We start from the raw sequence: 24,727 nt of genomic DNA, 5'->3' as shown, positions 1-24,727 counted from the left end.
AGGCCTTTGCCAGCCCCATTGGACGCTCCGCTCCCAGTTCCATCAGCCACTGGTCCCAGCCTCACCGGGACATCGCTCCCATCGGGAAGGGACCAGACCCATCCAGTACCCACACTGGTGAGTGCTCCCGGTCCCAGCGTTCCCCATCATCCCCCATGGCCCATCCCAACGTTAAACTGGGGTTTAACACCAGGGCTCCATCTCAATGCGTTGACAATGGCGCTGCCGTCCCCAAGCGTTCATTAACGCGCTAATTAACGCTCTAATTAACGCTCTAATTAACGTTTCTGACCCCCCCCCCTTCCCCAACAGGGACGACTGAGCCCCCCCATACCCGCTCCATGCTGGGCCCCCCGAGGGGCTCCACCACCCCCAATCCGCTGCTCCACACATGCAATAAAGGCCTCACTAATTAATAACCGGCTTAATGAGCGCTTTAATGACCTTCAAGCCGCCGTAGCGCGGGGGTTGACGGGCGTTATGTAAATGAAGCGAAGTTTCAGCCAATAAGGGAAAAGCTGGGTGGAAGAGCCAATGGGAGGAAGGGGAAGTCCCGCCCCCCCCTTCCTCCTCCCCGCGCGCGCGCTGCCCGACGGGCGGAAGTGAGGTTAAAAAAAAAAAAAAAAAAGGAAGAGGGGGCGGGGGGTTTAAAAAAAAAAAAAAAGAGGAGGAGGAAAAAGGAAAAGGAAGAGAAAGAAAAAAAAAAAAAACTTCGGCGGCGGCGGAAAATGGCGGAAAATTTAAAAGGTTCGCGCGGGGTGGCGGGAAGCGGCGGCGGGAACTGGCGCCGCTTGGCGCGCTTTCTTCCCGCGGGGCGCGCGGCGATCGTTTGGCGGGAGATAAGGGGGGGGAGGCGGGGAACGGAATCGAACCAGGACCGAACCGGGACCACGGCGGGGGGGGAGGGGGAGGGGGGGTGATGTCGGTTCCGTTTCTCCCCGTTCCGTTCCGTTCCGTTGCGTTCCGTTGCTCCCCGTTCCCCGCCATGAACGCGGTTCCGCCCCGCAGCCCCATCGTGCTCCGTGTGCTGCAAGTCCTCATGGCCGCAGCTGCAGGACCTGTGCCGCCGGGAGCAGCTGCGGTGCCGGGCCCTCGGCATCACCCGCCGCAACCTGGGCGACTTCGAGGTCGAGTACCTCTGCGACTACAAACGAGTGCGGGTGAGCCGAACCCCCCCTATAAAACCCCCCTTTTTAACCCCCCTTCCCCCCATATAGGGACCCCCCCACTTTAATCCCTGCCTCCCATAGAACGAGGAGTTCTACCTGGTGAAGTGGAAGGGATACCCCGAGGCCGCCAACTCGTGGGAGCCCCGCAAGAACCTGCGTTGCCGGGGGTTGTTGAAGCAGCTCCATCAGGACCTGGCCCGTGCCCCTGGAGGCCCGGTGGAGCCCGGCCCTCGGGGGCTTCCCGCTCGCGTTGCTTCCTACCTGATGCAAAAGGCAGAGCAGCGCCGGGCGCTGCAGCGTTGGGAGCAGCTCCTCAACAGCACCCGCAGCCACCGGGGCCGCATCAGGGTGGAAAACGAGGTGGACTTGCACGGGCCCCCCCGGGACTTCGTTTACATCAACGAGTACAAGGTGGGGCCCGGCGTCACCCTGACACCGGTGGCTGTGGGCTGCGAGTGTCAGGATTGCATGGCGGAGGCGGCGGGCGGTTGTTGCCCCGGTGCTTCCCACAACAAGTTCGCCTACAACGAGGAGGGTCAGGTGCGGATCCGAGCGGGGCTCCCCATTTACGAGTGCAACTCGCGGTGCCGCTGCGGCGCCGACTGCCCCAACCGCGTGGTGCAGAAGGGCATCCGCTACGACCTCTGCATCTTCCGCACCGGCAACGGGCGCGGGTGGGGCGTCCGCACCCTGGAGCGCATCCGCAAGAACAGCTTTGTCATGGAGTACGTTGGGGAGGTGAGAGGTGGCAATGGGGACATTGGGGGGGGGGGGGGGGTGTTGAATGGGTGGTGGTTAATGGGATCTGCCCCAGATCATCACGTCGGAGGAGGCGGAGCGCCGGGGGCAGGTTTACGACCGGCAAGGAGCGACGTATCTCTTCGACCTGGACTACGTGGAGGACGTGTACACGGTGGACGCGGCGCACTACGGCAACATCTCCCACTTCGTCAATCACAGCGTGAGTGCGGGGGGGGGGCAGGAGGTGGATTGGTAAGGGCAAGGTTGGTTAATGTGGGTGAGTTCCCTTCATATGGGCAAGGTTGGTTAATATGGGTGAGTTCCCTTAATATGGGTGAGTTTGGTTAATATGGGTGAATTCCCTTCATATGGGCAAGTTTGGTTAATATGGGTGAGTTCGCTTCATATGGGCAAACTTGTGTCATTTGGGCAAATTCGCTTCATATGGGCAAATTCGCTTAATATGGACAAATTCACTTAATATGGGTGAATTGACTTCATATGGGCAAATTCGCTTCATATGGGTGAATTCACTTCTTATGGGCAAATTTGCTTAAATGGGCGAATTCCCTTAATATGGGCAAATTCGCTTCATTTGGGCAAATTCGCTTAAATGGGCAAATTCGCTTCATATGGACGAATTTGCTTCATATGGGCAAATTTGCTTAAATTGGCAAATTTGCTTTATATGGGCAAATTCGCTTCATATGGGCAAGATTGCTTATATGGGCGAATTCGTTTTATACAGACTTCATTTGGGCAAATTTGCTTCAGATGGGTGAATTCGCTTCATATGGGCAAGTTTGCTTATATGGGCAAATTCGCTTCACATGGACAAATTCGCTTCACATGGGCAAATTTGCTTATATGGGCAAATTTGCTTTATATGGGTGAATTCATATGGGCTAGTTTGCTTAAATGGGCAAATTCGCTTAATATGGGCAAGTTTACTTCATATGGGCGAATTTGCTTCATATGGGCAAATTAGCTTAAATGGGCGAATTCCCTTAATATGGGTGAATTCCCTTAATATGGGCAAACTTGCTTCATATGGGCAAGTTTGCTTTGTGTGGGCAAATTTGCTTAATATGGGCGAATTTGCTTCATATGGGTGAATTCGCTTCATATGGGCGAATTTGCTTAAATGGGCAAATTGTTTAATATGTGTGAATTCACTCAATATGGGTGAATTCATATGGGCAAATTTGCTAAACGTGCACGAATTCTCTTAGTATGGGCAACTTTGCTAAATATGGGAAATATTCGTTTAATATCGGCAAGTGGGAGGGGCTTCGTCTGCCGAGGGCGGGGCCTGTGGGTACATGATTGGCTTATCTATGGGAGTGGGTGGGGCTTCGTAGGATTGGGGGTGTGGCTTTTCGGGGCTCCGCCTACTGCAGGGACACGGTATCCTCAATGGAAGGGGGTGATTGGCCAGCGGCGGGGGGGGGGGGGGCGTGGTTTCAGCTGTCACAGGGGTGAGGCTTGCTTTGGCACCGCCCACTGTGGGGCTCTTATCCAATGGCATCGCGAGGGGGGCGTGGTTTCATCGGTTGTGGGCGGGGCGCAGTGCGACCCCAACCTGCAGGTGTACAACGTGTTCATCGAGAACCTGGACGAGCGGCTCCCGCGCATCGCGCTCTTCGCCACCCGCTTCATCCGCGCCGGCGAGGAGCTCACCTTCGACTACAACATGCACGGTACCGGCCCCCCTCTGCCCCCCAACCCCTGCCCCACACCTCAGCCCGCTCACCCCGGTGCTATGGGGCCACCAAACCCCACATCCCGCACCCCATTCATTGTGCTTTCACCCCCAGTGGACCCAGTGGACGCCGAGAGCACCCGCATGGACTCCAACTTCGGGCTGGCAGTGGGGGGCTCCCCCCGCGCCCGGGCCCGTATCGAGTGCAAGTGTGGGGCTGCTGCTTGCCGCAAGTACCTCTTCTGAGCCCCACAGCGCCGGGGCAAACACGCTTGTTGAACACAGAGGGGTGCAGTGCTGTGAAGTGGGGGGACACACACACATGGTAAAGGGGGGGGGGGGTCAGGCATGCTGCCGGCGCCACACGATGACGGTGCCGGTGGCATCACTGGAGGCCAAGAGGCTCTCGTCGCAGTTGAAGGCAACAGCGAGCACGGCGCCGCCGTGGCCCTGCAGGGTGTTAACGGTGGCTCGCGCCGTGCGGCCCACGTCGAAGAAGTGAACGCAGGCGTCCTCGCTGCCCGTCACTGCGGGGGGATAGGGGTAAAGAGGGGGTGTTGGGATGCGTTCCCCTTCCTCAGTGCCCCCAAACAGGACCCCAATCACCAGCACCACCACCACGTACCCACACAGGCTCCCTGCCGGAAGGACATGAGGGGACAGAAGCAGCTCCGTAGGGGCTGCTCCCGGTGCTTCGTGGGGAAGCTGCGCCGTAGCCGCAGCCCCGGTGCTCCTGAGCCCTCCTCTTCCACTACCCTATGGGGACAAAACGGGGTGAGCTGCTGCTTTTCAGCCCCCCCCCCATTGTGAACCCCCCATTTTGGGGGTCCCCCTCAATACCTGAACAGCAGCAGGCGGTCAGGGCAGGCGTTAACCAGCAGTGAGGGGTCAGGGGCCTCACGACTGGCCCAGGCCCGTGCAGAGAGCGATGTGATGGAGCCTCCTGCCTGCACCACCACACGTGAGGCCTTTGTCAGCCGCCCTGACAAAAAGGGGGGGGGGTTACAAAGTGGGGGTCCACCTTGTGCTGCCACAGAACCCCCCCACTATGGCTCCCACCTACCAGTGCCAGGGTCACAGAGGAAGGAGGAGACGGAGCCGCGGTCGTCACCGGCCCAAAGGATGCGGCCGGGGGCATCGAAGCAAAGGGCCAGCACCCGCCCGGGCAATCGGCCCGCGCCGCCCCGTGCTGGCTTCCCAGTGGAGATGTTCACCACCCGCACCATGTGCCGGGCGCTGCCCACCTGGGAATGCCATGGGATACCCCAATGGGATGGGGATGTGATGACCCCCCCCCCAAAACCACTCAGGGTGGGTTGTTGGGATGGAGAATAGGGAGATGGGGAGGGTGCTGCATGCAGGACATGGGGGATGTGGGGTTATGGGGTGCCACTGACCACAGTGAGGTTGTTGTTGAGCGGCTGGAAGGCGCAGCACAGCAATGCAGCCCCATCGGGGTCGGGCACGCGGCGGATGCAGCGCCCATCGGCAGGAGCCCAGAGCCTCAGGGTCCCATCCAAGGAAGCCGACACCAGGACATCGTTGGAGAGGGACCAGGCAAAGTCGGCCACGCCGGCACCGTGGCCCCGCAGCACCTGCAGCACGGCCGGCGGCCCCGGTGCCAAGCGGCACACGGAGATGGTGCCGTCCAGAGAGCAGCACGCCAGCAAGTGCCGGTCGTCGTGGGCGAACTGCACCTTAGGCACTGGGCAAACCGTGGAGGGTGTCAGTGCTTGGGGTGCACCAGAGCCAAACCATCATCACCCATCCCCCCTCCCAGTGCCCTCCCAGTTACCGGCGCTGTCCGTGTGCTGGTCGAAGACGTGGTAGACACCGGCGAAGGCGTAGTTCTCACTCAGGGTCGTGTCCCCGGCCATGGCGCGGCTGGCTTCAGCCAATGGGGTCGGCACCACACCGGGGGGGCTGTGGAGAGATGGGGCTGGGAATCAGCACCCAATACACCATATCCCCCCCCACCACCACCACCAAAGGACCCAGGGGTGCTCACCGCTCATCGGGGCCCCCGCGGGGTACCCCAGGGTGGGAGCCGCGGCTGAGGGAGCGCCGGTGTCCTCGTGCCACGCGTGGGTCGTCCTCAAAGTCCTGGGGGAGAGGAAAGAGTTGGGGGGAGCAATAGAGCCATGAGGATCCCAACCCAAGGGCCCCCCCAAACATGTTCTGCAGCTCTGAGGAGCATAGAATCAGATGGGGTTGGGGTGGAAGGGACCTTAAAGCTCATCCAGCTCCAACCCCTGCCATAGGCAGGGACCCCTTCCCCTGGAGCAGCTTGCTCCAAGCCCCTGTGTCCAACCTGGCCAGGGATGGGGCAGCCACAGCTTCCCTGGGCACCCTCACAGGGAGGAGCTTCCTTCAATCCAGTCTCAATCTCCCCTGTCCCAGTCTGACCCCATCACCCCTTGTCCTATCAAGTCCCTCATGCAGGTCCCTCCCCAGCATCCTTCAGAGCCTGGAACCTGCTCTGAGCTCTCCTTGCAGCTTCTCTCCTCCAGCCCCAATGTCCTCAGCCTGGTTCCTATGGGAGCTGCTCCAGCCCCTGCTCATCCTCATGCCCTCCCCTGGCCTCGCTCCATGTCCCGCTGACACCACCAGCACTGCAGTGCTGCAAGCGGGGGTCTCACCAGAGCAGACCCCCCCCCATCCCGGCCCTACCTCCATGCGGTCCAGCGTGGTGCGGCTGGCCCGCAGGGCGCTGCTGCTGTGGGCCCGGCAGCTGCTCTGCTCGGACAAGGCCCCGTAGCGCTGGGCCAGCAGCCGGGTCCGCACCCGCAGGTACCAGCGCCGGGTGCTGCCTTCCAGGGCTCCCCCCTGCGCCTGCTCCCGCAGTAACTGGCTCCGGCGCCGCACGTACTGGGTCCGGAACTGCGGCCAGCGCGGGGTGCGGTAGGCCGCGTACCTGCGGATATCGACACCCCGGTACCGGCTTCTGCTCCCCCGCAACCCCACAGAGGGACCGGGGCAACCGGTGACACGGACCCGGGGCCTTCACCCCCCCCTCCACCGCCCTGCACAGGGAAACCCTCCCGGGCTCACCTCGCATCCACGGCGAGCACTTGCTGCCACACAGCGGCCATGGCGGCGGCGGCGGCGGCCGCCCCGTGGGGGCCCTAAAGGAGGAGAACGGGGTGAAGCCGGGACCGGAGGGGGGGAGGGGGGGGTGCTGACGGGCCCGAGCGCCGGTACCTGCCCGTCCCACTCCACCTCCGCCTCCCGCCGCCGGGTCCCCGCAGGGCCGGGCCGGGCCGGGCCGGGGCGGAGCCACCGGAGGCCGGGTCCGGCCGCGGTCCCCGCCCCTCAAAAATGGCGGCCGCCGCCTCACGTCTAAAAATGGCGCCGGGCGTTGCCGTGGTGACGGGGGCACGCCCCTGCGAGGTGGGCGTGGCTAGAGTGGGGATTGGCTGAGAGCGCGAAGGGGCGGGGCTTGTTCGCTCCCCTATGGCGCGACATCATGCGGCATTTAATGGCAGTACACCCCCACGCACCTCACCGACTTTGCGACATAACGCGGCGCTTGGCGGCACCCATCCACCGTGTAGCGAACCGGGCTCGCTTGACGGCAGGAGGGCAGACTCGCTGTGCGACGTTTGCGACCTCACGCTGCCCTCGGCGGCACCCATCCACTGTGTAGCGAACCGGGCTCGCTTGACGGCAGGAGGGCAGACTCGCTGTGCGACGTTTGCGACCTCACGCTGCGCTCGGCGGCACCCATCCACTGTGTAGCGAACCGGGCTCGCTTGACGGCACCCATCCACCGTGTAGCGAACCGGGCTCCCTTGACGGCAGCGCGGCATCCTCGCCGCGCGACGTTTGCGACGCGCGGCGGCGCGCTTTACGCCAGGGGGACGTGTGGGGCGGGCAGTGGAGGCCCGGTCCGGGTCCGGGTGCCGGTCCCGGTCCCTCCGTGCCCCCCCCGGTGCCCCGCAATGGCAGCATGCCGCTGGCCGTGAGCTGGCCGTTCCCCGCGGGGCAGCCGCTGCCCTGGGCCCTTGCCAGCCGCATCGTTATGGGCCTGGTTGGCACCTACAGCTGCGTCTGGACCCGTGAGTGCCGCGGGTTCGGTGTAGGCCGCGGGCGGTGGAGCCGGTGGGGGGGGATCACGGGGGTCACCGTGAACCCCCCCCCCACCCCCAGGGTACCTGAACCGGCTGCGCGTGCACAACGCAGAGGTCCTGCACGAGCTCGTGGAGCGGCGCGGGCCCCGCACCCCCCTGCTCACACTCTCCAACCACCAGTCCTGCATGGACGACCCCCACCTGTGGGGTACGGCCTGGGGGGGAGGGGTATGGGGGTCTCTATGGGGGGGAGTGGGGGGTTTCCATGGGGGTCTCAGGGGGGATGGGGGGTTTCTATGGGGGTCTTTATGGGGGGACTGGGGGATTTCTATGGGCGTTTCTATGGGGAGGACTGGGGGGTTTCTGGTGGGGGTCTCTACAGGGGACACTGGGGGGTTTCTATGGGGGTCTCTATGGGGGACTGGGGGGTTTCTATGGGGTATCTATGGGGGACTGGGGGGTTTCTAGGGGGGGTCTCTATTGGGGGACTGGGGGGTTTCTATGGGGGTCTCTATGGAGGGACTGGTGGGTTTCTATGGGGGTATCTATGGGATGGACTGGGGGGTTTCTATGGGGGTATTTATAGGGGGACTGGGGGGTTTCTATGGGGGTCTCTATGGGGGACACTGGGGGGTTTCTATGGGGGTTTCTACGGGGGACACTGGGAGGTTTCTATGGGGTTTCTGTGGGGGACACTGGGGGGTTTCTATGGGGGACACTAGGGAGTTTCTATGGGGGTCTCTAAGGGGCACACTGGGGGGTTTCTGTGGGGGTCTCTATGGGCGACACTGGGGGGTTTCTATGGGGGTTTCCATGGGGGGACTGGGGGGTTTCTATGGGGGACACTGGGGGGTTTCTATGGGGGTCTCTATGGGGGGGACTGGGGGGTTTCTATGGGGGTCTCTATGGGGGACACTGGGGAGTTTCTATGGGGGTCTCTATGGGGATGGGGGGTTTTTATGGGGTCTTTTATGGAATGGGATTTTTATGGCGTTTCTTTGGGAGGACTGGGGGTTTCTATTTGGGTCTCTACAGGGGACACTGAGGGGTTTCTATGGGGGTCTGGACTGGGGGGTTTCTATGGGGTATCTATGGGGGGACTGGGGGGTTTCTAGGGGGCTCTGATTGGGGGGTTCTTGGGGGTTTCTATGGGGGTCTCTATGGAGGGACTGGTGGGTTTCTATGGGGGTATCTATGGGATGGACTGGGGGGTTTCTATGGGGGTATTTATAGGGGGACTGGGGGGTTTCTATGGGGGTCTCTATGGGGGACACTTGGGGGTTTCTATGGGGGTTTCTACGGGGGACACTGGAAGGTTTCTATAGGGGTTTCTGTGGGGGACCTGGGGGGTTTCTATGGGGACACTAGGGAGTTTCTATGGGGGTCTCTAAGGGGCACACTGGGGGGTTTCTGTGGGGGTCTCTATGGGCGACACTGGGGGGTTTCTATGGGGGTTTCCATGGGGGGATGGGGGGTTTCTATGGGGACACTGGGGGGTTTCTATGGGGGTCTGGGGGGACTGGGGGTTTTTTGGGGGTCTCTACGGGGGACACTGGGGGGTTTCTATGGGGGTCTCTATGGGGGGACTGGGGGGTTTGTATGGGGTCACTATGGGGCACACTGGGGGTTTCTATGGGGGTCTCTACAGGGAGGACTGGGGGGTCTCTATGGGGGTCTCTACGGGGGACTGGGGGGTTTCTATGGGGGTCTCTGGGGGGGACTGGGGGGTTTTTATGGGGGTCTCTATGGGGGACGCTGGGGGGCTTCTATGGGGGTCTCTATGGGGGCTCTACAGGGAGGACTGGGGGGTTTCTATGGGGGTCTCTATAGGGGGACTGGGGGGTTTATGGGGGTCTCTATGGGGGACGCTGGGGGGCTTCTATGGGGGTCTCTATGGGGGCTCTCAGGGAGGACTGGGGGGTTTCTATTTGGGGGGTTTTTGGTCTCTATGGGGGACACTGGGGGGTTTCTATGGGGGTCTCTATAGGGACTGGGGGGTTTCTATGAAGGTCTCTACAGGGGGAACTGGAGGGGTCTCTGGGGGAGGGGCCCTGTATGTGTCTATGGGGGTTTTTATGTGTCTCTAAGGGGGTCCCTGTGTATCTCTAAGAGGGTCCCTGTGTCTCTATGGGGTCCCTGTGTGTCCATGGGGGTCCCTGTGTCTCTATGGGGTCCCTGTGTGTCCATGGGGTCCCTGTGTGTCTATGGGGTCCCTGTGTCTCTATGGGGTCCCTATGGCTCTCTTTGGGGTCCCCCCCGGTAACCCCCCCCTTTGTTCCCTGGCCCAGGTTCCCTGAAGCTGCGGCACGTTTGGAGCCTGCACAAGATGCGCTGGTGAGGAGGAAGGGGGGAGGGGCAGGTTTGGGGGTTCCCTGTGACCCCCCCAAATTCACCCCATGTCCCAACCCCCCCCCATGACCCCCCTATTTCCCAACGCCCCCCCCCCATCACCCCCCCAGGACCCCCACGGCCGCCGACATCTGCTTCACCCGGGAGCTGCATTCGCTCTTCTTCAGCCTCGGCCGCTGCGTCCCCGTGTGCAGGGGTGAGGATGGGGGGCACTGGGGGGGGATCTATGGGGGGGGTTGGGGTTAGAGACTGGGGGGTGCTATGGGGGGGGTTCTATGGGGGAGATCTATGGGGGGTTAGGTTTAGAGACTGGGGGGTTCTATGGGGGATTCTATGAGGGGGTTCTATAAGGGGGGTTAGCGTTAGAGACTGGGGGGGTTCTATGGGGGGGTTAGGGTTAGAGACTTGGGGGCACTGGGGGGGTTCTATGGGGGGGTTCTATAGGGGGCGTTAGGGTTAGAGACTGGGGGGGTTCTATGGGGGGGTTAGGATTAGAGACTGGGCGGTTCTATGGGGGGGTTCTATGAGGGGGCTTAGGGTTAGAGACTGGGGGATTCTATGGGGCGGTTAGAGACTGGGGAGGGTTCCATGGGGGGCTTAGGGTTAGAGACTGGGGGGCACTGGGGGGTTCTATGAGGGGGTTAGGGTTAGAGACTGGGGGGGTTCTATGGGGCAGTTAGAGACTGGGGGGGGTCTATGGGGGGGCTTAGGGTTAGAGACTGGGGGGGCACTGGGGGGTTCTATGGGGGGTTAGGGTTAGACGGGGGCAGTGTGGGGTTCTATGAGGAGGGTTACGGTTAGAGACTTGGGGGGCACTGGGGGGGCTTCTATGGGGGGGTTAGGATTAGAGACTGGGGGGGCACTGGGGGTGTTCTATGGGGGGTTTCTATGATGGGGGTTCTATGGAGGGGTTAGGTTTAGAGATTGGGGGGGAACTGGGGGAGGGTGCTATGTGGAGGGGTTTCTATGGGGGGTTTAGGGTTAGAGACTGGGGGGTGCTATGTGTTTGTCCCAAGTTATACTGGAGTGGGTTGGGGGGGGACCTATGGGGGGGGTTCTTTGGAAAGTATTCTATGGGGGAGGTTGTATGGGGGGTGGTTTGGGGGGACCTATGGGGGGGTTATGTGGGGTTTGCTATGTGGGGGGGGTTTGGGGGGTTTATGGGGGGTTAGGTTTAAGGTTAGGGACTTGGGGGCACTGGGGTTGTCTCACTTTATATTGGGCTGGGTTGGGGGATTCTATGGGGGGGTCCTATGGGGGTTTTTATGGGGGGGGTTCTATGGGGTGTCCTATGGGGGGCTTCTATAAAGCGGGTTCTAATAAGCGTGTCCTATGGGGGGGTCCTATGAGGGGGATTCTAATGAGGGTGTCCTATGAGGAGGGTCCTATGGGGGTGTTCTATGGGGGTGTTCTATGGGGGGGTCCTATGGGGGTGTCCTATGGAGAGGGTCCTACGGGGGTGTTCTATGGGGGGGTCCTATGGGGGGGGTTCTATGGGGGTGTTCTATGGAGAGGGTCCTATGGGGGGGTCCTATGGGGGGTCCCCAGTTCCTTACCCGTGTGCGTGCAGGGGACGGCGTGTACCAGCGCGGGATGGATTTCATCCTGGACAAGCTCAACCAGGGGGACTGGGTCCACGTCTTCCCCGAAGGTACCGGGGGGAGCAGTGGGGCTGGGGAGGGGCTTGAACTGGGGGAACTGGGGGAGGTCGGGGGTTGGATGTGCTGCCCCCCCCCATCCCCACTGTGGCTTCCTGTCCCCCCCCAGGCAAAGTGAACATGGGGCAGGAGTTCGTGCGCTTCAAGTGGGGTGAGCCCCGTAACCGTGCTCCACAGCACCCCGTCTGCCCCACAACTGTGCCCCACATCCAGCCCCTTCTGCTCCACAATCACCCCTTTCTGCCCCATAACCGTGCCCCACAGTTACCCCTTTCTGCCCCACAACTGTGCCCCACATCCAGCCCCTTCTGCCCCACAACTGCCCCTCTCTCCCCCACAACTGTGCCCCACAACCACCCCTTTCTGCCCCACAACTGTGCCCCACATCCAGCCACTTCTGCCCCACAACCACGCCTTTCTGCCCCATAACCATGTCCCACAATTACCCCTTTCTGCCCCACAACTGTGCTCCACATCCAGCCCCTTCTGCCCCACAACCACCCCTTTCTGCCCCACAACCACCTTTCTGCCCCACATCTGTGCCCCACAACCACCCCTTTCTGCCCCACAACTGTGCCCCACATCCAGCCCCTTCTGCCCCACAACCACCCCTCTCTGCCCCACAACTGTGCTCCACAACCACCCTTTCTGCCCCACATCCAGCCGCCTCTGCCCCACAACCACTCCTCTCTGCCCTCCAACTGCACCCTACACCCCCCGTCTGCCCCACAGCCGTGCCCCACAACCCCTTCCCTCTCCCCCACAACACCCTCAAATGCTTCTTGGCCCCCGTTACCCCCTCAACACCTTCCCCATTGCCCCTTTTCTGTCCCCCACACTTCTCCTGTGCCCCTTCCCTGCTCTCTTGTGCCCCCCAAGCTCTGCCCAGCCCCACAGAGCGCCCCCCTTTGCCCCCCATAGGCATCGGGCGTCTCCTGGCCGAGTGCCGCCTCGACCCCATCGTCCTGCCCCTGTGGCATGGGGGTGAGCAGGGCTGGGGGGGGGGCTGGTATGTGGGGCAGGACTTGGGGGGGGGGGTGGTTATGGGGCAGGGGGATGTGGGGCTGGCTCCCGCTGTGGGGCCCGTCCTGGTGCTCGGCCACGCAGGCGGCTGCTGACCCCATGGCAGGCATGAACGACGTCCTCCCCAACACCCGCCCCTACGTGCCCCGTGTGGGGCAGGTGAGTGAGCCGGGATGGGGGGAGTAACGCTATGGGGCAGGGTGTGGGGCGGGGGTGCCGCAGGTTGAGCTGTGGGGCAGGGCGTGGGGTACTGACGCACTGACTCTGCCCCATAGCGGATCACAGTGGTTGTGGGGCGACCGTTCAGCGTCCGGCCCCTCCTGGAGAGGCTCCGGGCTGAGGGCACCTCAACGGTGAGTACCTGGGGGGGATGCCCCATAGATGTGGGGCTGCTATGGGGCATCCCCACGGCGCTGTGGGCCCGTGCCCCATTGAGTTCTATGGGGCCTGTTCTTTCTGCCCCATAGATGGAGATAAGGAAGGCGCTGACGGACTTTGTGCAGAAGGAGTTTGAGGCGCTGCGGGGCCAGGCCCGGGCGCTCCATCGCGCCCCATAGCGTGCGGTGTGCCCCACGGAGGAACACATGGCTCTGCCCCACACACAGGGGGCTGTGCCCCACAGGATGACAGCCCCACAGATGGACAGACTGCCCCATTGCCCTTGCAGCACCATGGGGTGCAGGTGAAGGACAGACCGATGGATGGGCATCCTGCCCCATAGCGTGCCCCACACCCACTGCCTGTGCACGGTGCCAATAAACGGGGTGAAGCCTCAGTGGGCTCTGTTTTGGGGGGGCAAAGGGGCCCCCCAAAGCGCTGTGGGACGGACACAACCCCAACCTGATCCCATGGGTTTATTGAAGCAGAAGCTGTGTGAGGGGGTCCCATTGCCCACACCCAGGGGACCCCCATGGAAAGGATACGGTGATGGTGCTCAGACCCATTGAAATGGGGCTCAAACCCCTCCCTGCCCCCCAATAGAGCAACAGGGTCCTAAATATGGGGGGGGGTCCCCTAGAAACACCTTTGAGTCCTGCCCCCAGCTCTTGGGGTGTGTGCCTGGTCCATTCATTCACTCCTCCTTCTTGTCCCGAGGGCCATCATGGGCTGCCTAATGGGGTGTTAAGGGGGGTTAGGAGGTTATTAGGGGGGGCTATGGGGGGGACATGGGGGTGTCAGGGCCCCCCCATACCTGCAGGCGCGCGTGTTGGTCCAGCAAGCGGTCGTATTCACGGGTCAGCCCCTCTGCCTGGCGCCTCATGGCCTGCACCTCGTTCTCTGCCTTCTCCAGTGCTTATGGGGGGGGGATAAAAGGGGATGGGGGGGGTTAGGGTCACCCCAAAACCTTATAACCCCCCCCCTGGTTTGAGCCCCCCCTTTGCCCTTACTGCGCTTGCTGGCTGCCAGCTCCTCCTTCAGCTTCTCCACCTTGGCCTTGAGCGTCTCATTCTCATCCTGGGTAGGGGAGGAGCCGCTTCCATCGCCCCCCCCCTCCTGTAGCTGCTGGGGGGAAAAAGGGGGGGGGACAGGGACACAGCATGGTTGGGTCCATGCCTTTGATAGGGTGAGCGTGGGGGTGTCCGTGTGTCCCCCCCCCCCATTCCCTTCCATTGTTGGTACCTTCCGGAGGGCATCGTTGTCCTCCATGTAGCGCCGGGCGGCCTGGCTGGCCCCTTCGGCCTGCTTGCGGAAGGCCTCACTGGAGGCGCCCAACAGGGCCTGCTGCGAGATGAGGGTGACGAGGCGGCGGAGGAGGCTGCGGGAGGGGGGGATGGGGATGAGCAGGGCCATGGACCCCCCCAAAGGGGGAGCAGCACCCCTAAATCATCACCACACCCCCCCATCCATTACCCATCACCCACAAGGAGAGCAGGAGCGCGAAGCCGGCCAGGTAAAGGTTGCGCTGAGCGCGGAACAGCTTCATGTGGAAGTGCTCCAGGGCGCCGGGGCTGCTGCGCAAGGCCTCGCGGTCCGTCACGTCATACTTATGGGTCTCCCGGTAGGCGTCTATAGGGAGAACGGTGTGTGTATGGGGTTTAATACAAGGGGTGTATGGGGTGCACCCCCCTCCCCCCGGTTCACCCCATTGCCCTGCACGCACCTAGGAGCAGCAGGACGAGGATGACGATGAGGACGATGAAGACGGTGTTGCCGTACGCCACGGCCAGGCCCACCAGGCGCGACTTGAAGATCTTCTGCCATCTAAAAGGGGGGGGACGGGGTGAGGATGGGACCCGAGACCCCCCCCCCTTACACACCATTGCCCCCTATAGACCCCATGGATCCCCCCCCCCTCTTCCAGCCCTACCTGGCCGCGGACACGAACGGGATGCAGAGCAGGAGGACGAGGAAGACCTCGGCATAGAGGAAGGTGGCGACCGCCGTCCACTGCAGGCTCATGGCGGCCTGAGGGGGGGCAGAGGCAGCACCGATGGGCACCGGATCGCGGGCACCGCCCCCCCCCCCCGGTTCCCTTCACAGGGACCCGCCCTCCCTCCCTTCCTTTCCCCTCCCCCAACCCGGTTCCGAACCGGGATCGCGATCGTTTCCCCCCCCCCGCCTTTCGCACCGTCCGGTAGCGGCGGCGCCGCGCCCGCCACTCCCGGCCCTACCGGAAGTAGGTTTAGGCCCGGAGCGGAAATCCCGCCCACTCCTTTGGGGGTAACAGCGAATCAGCGCTGCCGGAAGTGCAGGTGAGGGAATGGGCGGTGCCATTTGCCGTTCGTTACGCCCAGGGAGGAAGCAGCCGCGGCCATGACAGACCAGGCGGGAAAGCCTTGGTGACAAAGGGGGCGTGACCATGCAAATTAGCAACTATCGGAGCGCAGGGGACGCCGGGAGGATTCAACGTTGGGGTAAAGGGCGGGGGTGATCCGGGAATCAGCGCACGGGAAACCGGGATGAGCGGTGCGAACGAGCGTGGGGATGGGAGGAGAGCGGAGCTGGAGGGCGGAGCCGGGTCACCGTGACGTCAGTTAGTGTGGGCCCGCTTGCATTCAGGGGCAGGGAAATGCCTCCGGTTTCCTGGTTAAGGCCAGGTATAGCCTCTGTTGTCATCAGTGTGATGTTTAAACCGACCCTGAGGTTTGGACAGGAGCCGAAACCCCATTGAGCCTGCATGGAAGCAAGAGGTTTCTGGCGGTGACGAAGAGGAACGAGAGGCCTTCATCCTCACGACCCCCTCCAGGAGGCACTGTGCAAGCGCACCAATGGGATGGATGCCGGGAACCCGATTATGCTGCTAAACGGGAATAGGGTTTGCATATGTATGAGGCGTGAAGCAGTCCCGTGTGTAGGTAAGCGTTGTGTGCAGTATAAACGACCCCAGTGGCAGAGGGAAGGTGCGCCTGCTATGGAGGAGCGGTCCCCGTGCGCCCCAGTGCTGAATAAAGCATCCCTACCTTACAACTATAACGGGCTGTGGAGTCAATCCACATATCAATATTAAGCGGATTTTGGGGTGTGGGAGCCGGACCCGGAGCTTGCTCCATCTGCTCCGTGCATCGCCCCAGGACCTGGGGCTGGTCAAGGACAGAGCGATGCTTCCCCTTGGTTGTGTCCATGGTGATGCCCCATATCCCAGTCCTGCTCCGTTTCCTCCTCTTCTGCTCATAGGGACCCTAAATCATCCAGTACAAAGCTTCCTCCTCCTTCTGCCCATGGGAGCCCTAAACCGGGCTCCTCCTCCTGCTCCCAGGACCTCCAAGCCCTGCTCCCTCCTTTCTACTGACCATGGTTCTTCTCCTCCTGCTCACAGGGACCCCACCACACCTAGACTGGGTTTCTTCCTCTTATAGGGAGGTTCTGCTCATGGGGACCCCCCCGCTGGCCTCCCTCCTCCTCCTCCTCCTCCTGTTCTTCTTCAAGCATTCAGGTTCAGGCACAGCCCCATTTACCGGACACCCTTGTCTTTAATAACAAAGCTCAGCCCCTAAAACAGTCCCAGTGAGGGCAATGAACCCGATAACAATGAACCCGACAACAACCAACCCAATAACAGTGAACCCAACCCAACACCACCCATCCAGTATCACCTAACCCAACAACAACCAACCCAATAACAGTGAACCCAATAACAACCAACCCAATAATAACCAACCCAACACCAACCAACCCAATAACAACCATCCCAACCCAACACCACCCATCCAGTATCACCTAACCCAACAACAACCAACCCAATAACAGTGAACCCAATAATAACCAACCCAATAATAACCAACCCAACACCAACCAACCCAACTCAACACCACCCACCCAATACCAACCAACCCAACAATAACCAACCCAACACCAACCAACCCAACACCAACCAATCCAACACAACCCAACACGACCCAACCCAACAGCACCCAACCCATCACCACCCAACACCAACCAACACCAACCAACCCAACCCAACACCAATCAACCCAACAGCACCCAACCCACTAAGGCCCATCCAACACCAACCAACCCAACGCCAACCAACCCAACCTAACCATAACCAACCCAACAGCACCCAACCCACTAAGACCCATCCAACACCAACCAACCCAACCTAACCATAACCAACCCAACAGCACCCAACCCATCACCACCCATCCAACACCAACCAAGCCAACACCAACCAACCCAATACCAACCAACCCAATACCAACCAACCCAACACCAACCAACCCAACACCAACCAACCCAATACCAACCAACCCAATACCAACCAACCCAACCTAACAATGACCAACCCAACACCACCCCACCCACCACTACCCAACCCAATACCACCCATCCAACAGCAACCAACCCAACCGAACCATAACCAACCCAACAGCACCCAACCCCAACCAACACCATTCACCCCCCCCCAAATCCACCCCCCCCATCAGCCATTTCCTTCAGGGCCCTATCAAGTGCCCCCCAAAAGTGGCCTCTGCCTCCGCGCTGCACTCGGGGTCGTTGCTCCTCAGCAGGGGGATCCGGGGCTCCCGTTGCCGCTGCAGCAGCAGCCGGGCCGTCAGCAGGCACCAGAGGAACACGGTCACCCAGGCTGAGGACTGTGGGGACACACAAGGAAAGAGGGGGGGGGGTCCCCAGTTTCTCTCCTTGCTGCTATAGGTCCAGCCCCACCGCATCCCCCTGCTCCAACTCACCTGCGCGCTGCTGAGGTTGCTGTAGAAGCGGATGGGGCTGTAGAGCGCCCATGGTGCGTGTTGGGCATCCCAGCAGCTGTGTGGGGGGACACAGGGATGAGAGACCCCCCCAAAGGAAGTCCAAAGGGACCCCCCCCCCACCAAACCCCACCCCAGGGGTTGGTCGCTGGTACCTGGATACCCTCTTGGTGTCCAGGATGGATGCGCAGAGAGCGTCCATCCCCACGCGGAGGATGCAGGCTGAGATGAGGAGGAAGAAGAGGATGATGATGGTGATGGCCAAGGTGACGCGGAGCCAGGAGCGGTCCCTATGGGGATGGGAGCAGCATCAGCAGCGCAGGGATCCAGGATGGGATGGGAATGGGGGGGTCACATCCAGCCCCTCATCCCCCTTCTCACCACTGGGACTTGCCGGTGCAGCAGCCGAAGATGCCGTAGAGGAGCGATGAGAAGCAGTAAAGGGCAACCACGATGGAGACACCGGAGACGAAATAGCAGAGGGAGGGGTGGCTGAAAGCCTTGGGCACCAGCGCGGTCCCGTTCCAGCTCACGCTGCCATAGAGGAGGCACCAACCACCAAACTCCCCCTGCAATGGGGCAGCAACGAGAGGAGGATGATGGGGACCTCCCCCCCCCCATAGCATCCATAGGGACCTGGGAGCAGCCGTGGCAGGACCGACCGGTGAGGTGAGGTGGAGGCATGGGGAGGAGGAAGGAAGCTCAAGCCCCAGCTGCCTCCTGCACTCACATAGGGCGGCTGCAGCCATGGGATGGGCAAAGTAGGGGCTCAACCGCCCCCTTTGTGCCCCACAGCAATGGGGGAGCATCAATGGGGGGGGCAGGAGATGCGGGCATGGGGACCAGGGTCAATGTAGGGGCAGGATGGAGACAACCGGGGCCAAGTGTGGGGTGAAGCTGCTGTGCCCCACATCCCACCCCCCTGCACCCTGAAGCAATGGGGTCACATTCCCCCCATATCCCCCCCCATATCCCATCCCGGTACCTGCGCCACGGTGAGGGCCGACGCGCAGGCGATGCCGCAGAGGAAGGCGGCTCCGTGGAGGACCAGTTCCACCAGTTGCAGGGTGGACACGGCCATCTTCCACCCATGGGTCTGCCTCTGTGTCCCGCCCCTTTGCGTGCTCGGCTCCTCCTCCTCTGCCCCACGGCACGGGGATGGGCTCATCCTGGCTGGTCCCAGCACGTCCTGGTGCAGGTGCTGGCACTGCTGAGCGCCGCGGCTCCTTCTCCCATCAGTCTGCTCCTCCCTCTAGCCGTACATCCTCAAATCATCCACATTAGAATCCATGCACCCGACTGTCCATGCTGCCACCCAGCCTCAGATCTGCCCATCCATCCATCCTAGAACCCATCCATCCATCCATCCATCCATCCTAGAACCCATGCATCCATCTGTCCATGCTGCCACCCAGCCTCAGATCTATTCATCCATCCTAGAATCCATCCATCCATCCATCCATCCATCCATCCTAGAATCCATGCATCCATCTGTCCATGCTGCCATCCAGCCTCAGATCTACCCATCCATCCATCCATCCATCCATCCATCCATCCATCCATCCTAGAACCCATCCATCCATTCATCCATCCATCCTAGAATCCATGCATCCGACTGTCCATGCTGCCACCCAGCCTCAGGTCTATTCATCCATCCATCCATCCATCCATCTGCCCATACTTCAATCCAGCCTCGGGACTGTCCATCCATCCATCCATCCTAGAATCCATGCATCCGACTGTCCATGCTGCCATCCAGCCTCAGGTCTATTCATCCATCCATCCATCCATCCATCTGCCCATACTTCAATCCAGCCTCGGGACTGTCCATCCATCCATCCATCCTAGAATCCATGCATCCGACTGTCCATGCTGCCACCCAGCCCTCGGTCCATCCATCCATCCTAGAACCCATCCATCTGCCCATGCTTCCATCCATCCTAGAACCCATCCATCCATCTGCCCATGCTTCCAGCCACCTTGGGTCCATCCATCCATCCTAGAACCTACACATCCATCTGCCCATGCTTCCATCCAGCCTCAGATCTGACCATCCATCCATCCTAGAATCCATGCATCCGACTGTCCATGCTGCCATCCAGCCCTGGGGCCATCCATCCATCCTAGAATCCATCCATCTGCCCATGCTGCCATCCAGCCTCAGGTCTATTCATCCATCCATCCTAGAACCCATCCATCCATCTACCCATGCTTCCATCCAGCCTCATGTCCATCCATCCATCCAACCTAGAACCCATCCATGATGATGATGATGATGATGATGATGATGATGATCCATCCAGCTTGGATCCATCCCTCCCTCCCTCACGCACCCCCCCAGCAGCCTCATCCCACCCTCCAACCCCAACAGCCACAACAGCACCGCTCTCCCCTTCCCCCCCATTGCCCGTACCCCAAGCAGCAGCCCCCCAAAACCCCTCCATGCCAAGAGCTCAACACCTTTTATTACCCCCAACCCCCGCGGTGCCGGTGCCGGTGCCGGTGCCGTCCCCCTGCTCACAACAGGAGATGCAGCGAATACTCAGCACGAGGCCATCGCCGCGCGGGCCGGGGGCTGCGCCCGATCATGGGCAGCTTCTGTGCGTACCGGGACACGTGCCCGGGCCCGTGGTGCTGGGGGAAGCTGGTTTGGAAGCGGCGGCCCTGGCAGCGCCGCCCCGCCTGGCGCCCGGCGATGACGAAGCTGAACCGGGGGGCCCCGCGCGGTGCGAAGCGGCACTTCTGGAACACATCACGGGGACCGGGCCGGTGGCCGGGCTGCCGGGGAGCCCCGCGGGGCCGGGGGAGGCTGGCGGTGCGGTGCAGCACCGGGCGCGTCGCCATCGTTACCACCGCCACCGCCTCCTCATCGCGCGGGCTCACCGTGGCGCTCGCCGTCAACTGCGGCATCTTCCGCGCCGCGCCTTCACCCCCAAAACTGGGGGGGTCCTTGCGGGGACCCTCGGGGGGCCCCTCGTTGGGTTGGCCTGCGCTCGGTGGCAAACCGGTGCCGAACCGGGCGGCCAAGCTGTCGCCGAAGAAGTCGTAGAGCTCGCGGTACATGTGGTGCAGGGAGAGCGCGGGCGGCGCGGCGGGGGGCGAGGAGGAGGAGGAGGAGGACGAGGAAGATGGGGGCCCCCCGCTGCCGCCCCCCAACTGCAGGAAGGGGCGCCCGAGGCCAAAGCCAAGCTCCGGGTCCTGCTTGGGGCTGTGCCGCGGTGAACCCTCGTGGCGCGGATCGGCGCTGGGCACCGGTGCTTGTTGAGCCTTCATCTTCAAGAGTCGCTCAACAGCCACCTGTACGGGGAGGGAGGAAAGAGGGGGGCAATGGGGAGCTTGTGTGCCCCACAACCAGCCCCACGGCGCGAGCTGGGGGCTCACCAGGATGGCTCCATAGACTTTGTGCCCATCGGCTTTGACCTGGGCGTTGGAGACCGAGTAATCATCCAGGACCGCCTGGAGGTTGGTCCAGTAGGTGGGGAGATGCGGGTACAGCACCCGCTCGACGGCCTGCGGAGGGCACAAGGGTGAGGAGAGCAGCGGGATGGGATGGGGGTGACCCACACATCGCGGTTGAACCCCTCCACCATCGCTCACCTTCCACCCCAAGGCGTGCAGCCCCACCACGGCGCCGTAATGGGAGCAGAGCGGGCGCACTGGGTCAGCCAGAACCTTCTGGAGCGAGAGGAGGATTTGGTGGTAGAGGCCGCTCACCAAATCACCGTGAGTCCTATGGGGCAGGGGTAACACAAAAGGCATCGCACTGGTGCTGTGGGGCCTGATGTGGGGTGAGGGTACCCCCCAAAGCTCACCAGAAGATGCGGCTGAGCAGCATGGCAGCGTAGTCCCGGAGGGTCCAGTGGTCGTTGAGGGGGTTGATGGAGGCGGCCAAGGGCTCCAGGACGCAGTACATGACGCTGGCGATCAGACTGCACACGTAGGAGCCGAGGCACAGGAAGGGGTTCTGGATGAGGCTCCGGGCGATGTGCAACAACCGGTTGAGCTGCTCCAGGTCGTGGCTCACGGATTTCACCTATGGGCAACCGGTGGCGGCACCGGGAGTGGGGTCGGTGAGGAGACGCATCCCTCCTGTTGGTGGGGAGCTACATCCCCATCCCCATCCTCATCCCCATCCCCATCCCCATCCCCATCCCCATCCATCCCCATCCCCATCCCCATCCATCCCCATCCCCATCCCCATCCCCATCCATCCCCATCCCCATCCCCATCCCTATCCCCATCCATCCCCATCCCCATCCCATCCCCATCCCCATCCCATCCCCATCCCCATCCCCATCCCCATCCCCATGGCAGCGCCGGTGCTCACCCCGCTGACCACGTAGACGAAGTAAGGCAGGAGCGCGGCGATCTTGGAGTTGGTCTGGAGGTCCTGGAGGGCCACCTAAGGGTGAGGAGCAGGGGGGGTCAGCCCCATGTTGGGGTGCTGGGGGTGAGGAGCAGGGGGGGTCATGCGCCATGTTGGGGTGCTGGGGGTGAGGAGCGGGGGGGTTTCTTGGGGTGAGGAATGGGGGGGGTCAGCCCCATGTTGGGGTGTGAGGGTGAGGAACAGGGGGGCTCAGCCCCATGTGTTGGGGTGCTGGTGGTGAGGAGCAGGGGGGATCAGCCCCATGTTGGGGTGCTGGGGGTGAGGAGCAGGGGGGTCAGCCCCATGTTGGGGTGCTGGGGTGATGAGTGGGAGGGGGTCAGCCCCATGTTGGGGTGCTGGGGGCGAGGAACGGGGGGGGTGAGCCCTATGTGTTGGGGTGCTGGGGGTGAGGAACAGGGGGGGTCGGCCACATGTTGGGGTGCTGGGGGTGAGGAGCAGGGGGGGTCCGCCCCATGTTGGGGTGCTGGGGGTGAGGAGCAGGGGGGTCAGCCCCATGTTGGGGTGCTGGGGGTGAGGAGCAGGGGGTATCAGCCCCATGTTGGGGTACTGGGGTTGAGGACAGGGGAACCCCCAACCCCAACGCACCTTCATCAGCTGGGGGTCATCGCCCAGCACCGCGCGGGTGACGTGCTGGTAGTACTTGAGCAGGTCATCGGTCAGTGTGGACACGGCGCTGGGCACTGCGGTGGCGGTCGGGTGTGGGGGGGACAACAACATCACCCCATGGTCCCCTATGGGGAGGACAAACCCCCCCCTCCAACCCACTGCCACCCCCCCCATACCGGCTCCCTGTGGCTCCAGGTTGCCTTTTCCATCCAGGTAGGAGATGTGCACTGGAAGAGAGCGCGGTGGTGATGGCACTGGGTGCCCACACTGGGGATGGGGGGGGGTCAGGGTGCTGGGTGCCGGTCCCTCACCCCTCACGGCCGTCTCAGCGCATCCCTTGGGGATGTTGGTGGCCAGCGCCAGCTCCACCAGGTTCACCTCGCGATCCTCTTGGAAGTACAACTCCCCTTCCTTGATGGCCCGGAAGGGCAGCGCATCCTGGGAGCCGTATCCGCACACAGCCTGCTCCAAGGGATGGCAATGGGGATGCTGCTATGGTACCCTCAGCATCCCCCCCCCCCAGCACGGATGTGGACCCGGTGCCCATCTCCGCACCTCCACGTTGCTCCAGCGCAGCGCCCGGTTGAAATCCTCCACCGTCAGCTTCCGCCTCCGCGTGTGCTTCATGAACTGGGAGCTGTTCTAAAGGAGGGGGGGGCACCGTTACCGGTACCGCTACCGGCACACAGGAACAGGCCTCGGGAAGGGCCGGGCCGCGCCGGCCGCACCTGCGTGGCCTCCCGCAGGCGGTAGCAGACGTCCTCGGCCAGCAGCGCCGCCACCTCGTCGCTGAGCTCCAGCCCGGTGCTCTCCGCCATCAACCGCACCGAGTCCCGGGGCAGCTCCACGAAGCGCCGCTCCTCCCGCTCCGACATGATGCCCGGCGGGCCCAGGCGGGCTCCGCCCACCGCGTCGGAGCGGGCCAATCAGAGCGAGGCGCTGGGTGCGTAGGGGGTGGGGATATGCTAATAAAAACGCGAAGGGGACGACGGGAGACGGCGGAACGGGGTTTTGGGGGTTTGGAGGGGGGCCTCTGCATGAGGAACCGGGAGGAGATGCGGGATACTGCGGGGAGCAAAGCGAAGAACGGGACGGGAGAGCGAAACCGGGTGACCGTGATGTCAGTAAGTGCGGGCCTGCTTGTCCATGGGAGCAGAGGAGAACGCCAAGCGTTACCCTTTTGCCTAAGCTCAAGCGTAATGCCTCGAGGAGAGGTGATGCGCGGATTGATTCCACAGCTCGTTATAGTTGTAAGGTAGGGATGCTTTATTCAGCACTGGGGCGCACGGGGACCGCTCCTCCATAGCAGGCGCACCTTCCCTCTGCCACTGGGGTCGTTTATATTGCACACAATGGTTACCTACACATGGGACTGCTTCACGCCTCATACATATGCAAACCCTATTCCCGTTTAGCAGTATAATCGGGTTCCCGGCATTCATCCCATTGGTGCGCTTGCACTGTGCCTCCTGGTGGAGGCCGTGAGGATGAAGGCCTCTCGTTCCTCTTCATCACCGCCGGGAACCTCTTGCTTCCACGCAGGCTCAATGGGGTTTCGGCTCCTGTCCACACCTCAGGGTCGGTACAAGGCGGTTTTAGGTATCCCAAAGCAGGAACATGTCAAGCTTGCAGACGTTGTTCCTCTGCTGTCTTTGGTTCCTTTTCTTTCCATGGATGCTGATTAAACAAGGATGTCTCCCATGTTAAGCTACGAATCCCATCTACAACAATTCCACCCGGCAGCTGCGACTCCTCCAGTTCTGCTTCACCGTTCTGGCTGCTTTGCTATGGTTCTGCTTCACCAAGCACAGCGATTGCTCAAGCAAGCAGGCACAATGGGAACCCTTTATTCCCTGGGGTCAGAGGACTTTCTAT

General features: G+C 62.0%; 6 protein-coding genes across 10 annotated transcripts; 2 read left to right on the top strand and 4 right to left on the bottom strand.

The window, feature by feature from the left end:
* The first annotated feature begins 728 nt into the window (after window positions 1-728).
* LOC133226284 (histone-lysine N-methyltransferase SUV39H1-like) lies at window positions 729-3,896 on the top strand. The gene is made up of 6 exons (XM_061379622.1): window positions 729-827; window positions 990-1,160; window positions 1,251-1,907; window positions 1,984-2,130; window positions 3,481-3,610; window positions 3,728-3,896. The coding sequence occupies exons 1-6, from the start codon at window positions 729-731 to the stop codon at window positions 3,856-3,858; spliced, it is 1,335 nt and encodes a 444-aa protein (XP_061235606.1). The 3' UTR covers window positions 3,859-3,896.
* A 52-nt stretch (window positions 3,897-3,948) lies between these two features.
* LOC133226281 (WD repeat-containing protein 13-like) lies at window positions 3,949-6,868 on the bottom strand. Its single transcript, XM_061379619.1, has 10 exons — window positions 6,814-6,868; window positions 6,664-6,737; window positions 6,283-6,526; window positions 5,621-5,715; window positions 5,408-5,535; window positions 5,010-5,317; window positions 4,676-4,856; window positions 4,453-4,594; window positions 4,238-4,368; window positions 3,949-4,139 (listed from the first exon to the last, which is right to left on the bottom strand). Exons 2-10 carry the CDS (start codon window positions 6,702-6,704, stop codon window positions 3,955-3,957), a joined length of 1,455 nt encoding a protein of 484 aa, XP_061235603.1. The 5' UTR covers window positions 6,705-6,737; window positions 6,814-6,868; the 3' UTR covers window positions 3,949-3,954.
* Window positions 6,869-7,518: 650 nt separating this feature from the next.
* LOC133226290 (tafazzin-like) lies at window positions 7,519-13,350 on the top strand. 2 transcript variants are annotated; one of them, XM_061379631.1, is made up of 10 exons: window positions 7,519-7,670; window positions 7,762-7,890; window positions 9,971-10,016; window positions 10,142-10,227; window positions 11,602-11,682; window positions 11,799-11,840; window positions 12,611-12,673; window positions 12,819-12,871; window positions 12,988-13,065; window positions 13,180-13,350. In XM_061379631.1, the coding sequence occupies exons 1-10, from the start codon at window positions 7,562-7,564 to the stop codon at window positions 13,267-13,269; spliced, it is 777 nt and encodes a 258-aa protein (XP_061235615.1). In that variant the 5' UTR covers window positions 7,519-7,561; the 3' UTR covers window positions 13,270-13,350. The 2 variants fall into 2 exon arrangements, with proteins under 2 accessions (XP_061235615.1, XP_061235614.1); XM_061379630.1 differs by having other exon boundaries at window positions 12,569-12,673.
* A 388-nt stretch (window positions 13,351-13,738) lies between these two features.
* On the bottom strand, window positions 13,739-15,338 carry LOC133226291 (B-cell receptor-associated protein 31-like). 3 transcript variants are annotated; one of them, XM_061379633.1, is made up of 8 exons: window positions 15,325-15,338; window positions 15,021-15,118; window positions 14,814-14,914; window positions 14,575-14,719; window positions 14,333-14,468; window positions 14,101-14,215; window positions 13,905-14,005; window positions 13,739-13,823 (listed from the first exon to the last, which is right to left on the bottom strand). In XM_061379633.1, exons 2-8 carry the CDS (start codon window positions 15,110-15,112, stop codon window positions 13,785-13,787), a joined length of 729 nt encoding a protein of 242 aa, XP_061235617.1. In that variant the 5' UTR covers window positions 15,113-15,118; window positions 15,325-15,338; the 3' UTR covers window positions 13,739-13,784. The 3 variants fall into 3 exon arrangements, with proteins under 3 accessions (XP_061235617.1, XP_061235616.1, XP_061235619.1); XM_061379632.1 differs by lacking the exon at window positions 15,325-15,338 and adding an exon at window positions 15,282-15,306; XM_061379635.1 differs by lacking the exon at window positions 15,325-15,338 and adding an exon at window positions 15,282-15,306 and having other exon boundaries at window positions 14,101-14,212.
* A 2,214-nt stretch (window positions 15,339-17,552) lies between these two features.
* LOC133226280 (transmembrane protein 179B-like) lies at window positions 17,553-18,943 on the bottom strand. Of its 2 annotated transcripts, none has more exons than XM_061379616.1 (5): window positions 18,845-18,943; window positions 18,241-18,428; window positions 18,015-18,149; window positions 17,842-17,917; window positions 17,553-17,745 (listed from the first exon to the last, which is right to left on the bottom strand). In XM_061379616.1, exons 1-5 carry the CDS (start codon window positions 18,938-18,940, stop codon window positions 17,587-17,589), a joined length of 654 nt encoding a protein of 217 aa, XP_061235600.1. In that variant the 5' UTR covers window positions 18,941-18,943; the 3' UTR covers window positions 17,553-17,586. The 2 variants fall into 2 exon arrangements, with proteins under 2 accessions (XP_061235600.1, XP_061235602.1); XM_061379618.1 differs by having other exon boundaries at window positions 17,553-17,685.
* A 1,431-nt stretch (window positions 18,944-20,374) lies between these two features.
* On the bottom strand, window positions 20,375-23,727 carry LOC133226286 (TAF6-like RNA polymerase II p300/CBP-associated factor-associated factor 65 kDa subunit 6L). Its single transcript, XM_061379624.1, has 10 exons — window positions 23,581-23,727; window positions 23,408-23,494; window positions 23,164-23,314; window positions 23,029-23,079; window positions 22,832-22,926; window positions 22,187-22,261; window positions 21,672-21,892; window positions 21,457-21,589; window positions 21,241-21,369; window positions 20,375-21,156 (listed from the first exon to the last, which is right to left on the bottom strand). Exons 1-10 carry the CDS (start codon window positions 23,725-23,727, stop codon window positions 20,377-20,379), a joined length of 1,869 nt encoding a protein of 622 aa, XP_061235608.1. The 3' UTR covers window positions 20,375-20,376.
* Between the last annotated feature and the right edge of the window lie 1,000 nt (window positions 23,728-24,727).

This window comes from Neopsephotus bourkii, unplaced genomic scaffold, assembly GCF_033783945.1.
Source record: "Neopsephotus bourkii isolate Nb327-2 ecotype Australia unplaced genomic scaffold, CSIRO-AGI_Nbou_v1 NB_1779, whole genome shotgun sequence".
NCBI lineage: Eukaryota > Metazoa > Chordata > Aves > Psittaciformes > Psittacidae > Neopsephotus > Neopsephotus bourkii.
The sequence above is the reverse complement of the archived record's forward strand: the minus strand, read 5'-3'. Positions and strand labels throughout refer to the sequence as shown.

Excerpts from the sequence above, each read along its gene's own strand:
- LOC133226284 (XM_061379622.1), top strand. The coding sequence starts at position 729 with ATGGCGGAAAATTTAAAAGGTTCGCGCGGGGTGGCGGGAAGCGGCGGC. Across the intron at positions 828-989 it reads CCGCGGGGCGCGCGGCGATC|ACGCGGTTCCGCCCCGCAGC; the intron begins GTTTGGCGGGAG and ends TCCCCGCCATGA. Across the intron at positions 1,908-1,983 it reads TCATGGAGTACGTTGGGGAG|ATCATCACGTCGGAGGAGGC; the intron begins GTGAGAGGTGGC and ends GATCTGCCCCAG.
- LOC133226286 (XM_061379624.1), bottom strand. The coding sequence starts at position 23,727 with ATGTCGGAGCGGGAGGAGCGGCGCTTCGTGGAGCTGCCCCGGGACTCG. Across the intron at positions 23,495-23,580 it reads GCCTGCGGGAGGCCACGCAG|AACAGCTCCCAGTTCATGAA; the intron begins GTGCGGCCGGCG and ends CCCCTCCTTTAG. Across the intron at positions 22,262-22,831 it reads ATGACCCCCAGCTGATGAAG|GTGGCCCTCCAGGACCTCCA; the intron begins GTGCGTTGGGGT and ends CCTCACCCTTAG.
- LOC133226281 (XM_061379619.1), bottom strand. The coding sequence starts at position 6,704 with ATGGCCGCTGTGTGGCAGCAAGTGCTCGCCGTGGATGCGAG. Across the intron at positions 5,318-5,407 it reads CCAGCACACGGACAGCGCCG|TGCCTAAGGTGCAGTTCGCC; the intron begins GTAACTGGGAGG and ends CGGTTTGCCCAG. Across the intron at positions 4,857-5,009 it reads TCAACAACAACCTCACTGTG|GTGGGCAGCGCCCGGCACAT; the intron begins GTCAGTGGCACC and ends TGGCATTCCCAG.
- LOC133226280 (XM_061379616.1), bottom strand. The coding sequence starts at position 18,940 with ATGGCCGTGTCCACCCTGCAACTGGTGGAACTGGTCCTCCACGGAGCC. Across the intron at positions 18,150-18,240 it reads TGCACCGGCAAGTCCCAGTG|GGACCGCTCCTGGCTCCGCG; the intron begins GTGAGAAGGGGG and ends CCATCCCCATAG. Across the intron at positions 17,746-17,841 it reads GCAACCTCAGCAGCGCGCAG|TCCTCAGCCTGGGTGACCGT; the intron begins GTGAGTTGGAGC and ends GTGTCCCCACAG.
- LOC133226290 (XM_061379630.1), top strand. The coding sequence starts at position 7,562 with ATGCCGCTGGCCGTGAGCTGGCCGTTCCCCGCGGGGCAGCCGCTGCCC. Across the intron at positions 10,017-10,141 it reads AGCCTGCACAAGATGCGCTG|GACCCCCACGGCCGCCGACA; the intron begins GTGAGGAGGAAG and ends TCACCCCCCCAG. Across the intron at positions 12,872-12,987 it reads ACGTGCCCCGTGTGGGGCAG|CGGATCACAGTGGTTGTGGG; the intron begins GTGAGTGAGCCG and ends TCTGCCCCATAG.
- LOC133226291 (XM_061379633.1), bottom strand. The coding sequence starts at position 15,112 with ATGAGCCTGCAGTGGACGGCGGTCGCCACCTTCCTCTATGCCGAGGTC. Across the intron at positions 14,915-15,020 it reads CCGTTCGTGTCCGCGGCCAG|ATGGCAGAAGATCTTCAAGT; the intron begins GTAGGGCTGGAA and ends CCCCCCTTTTAG. Across the intron at positions 14,720-14,813 it reads CCTCGTCCTGCTGCTCCTAG|ACGCCTACCGGGAGACCCAT; the intron begins GTGCGTGCAGGG and ends TTCTCCCTATAG.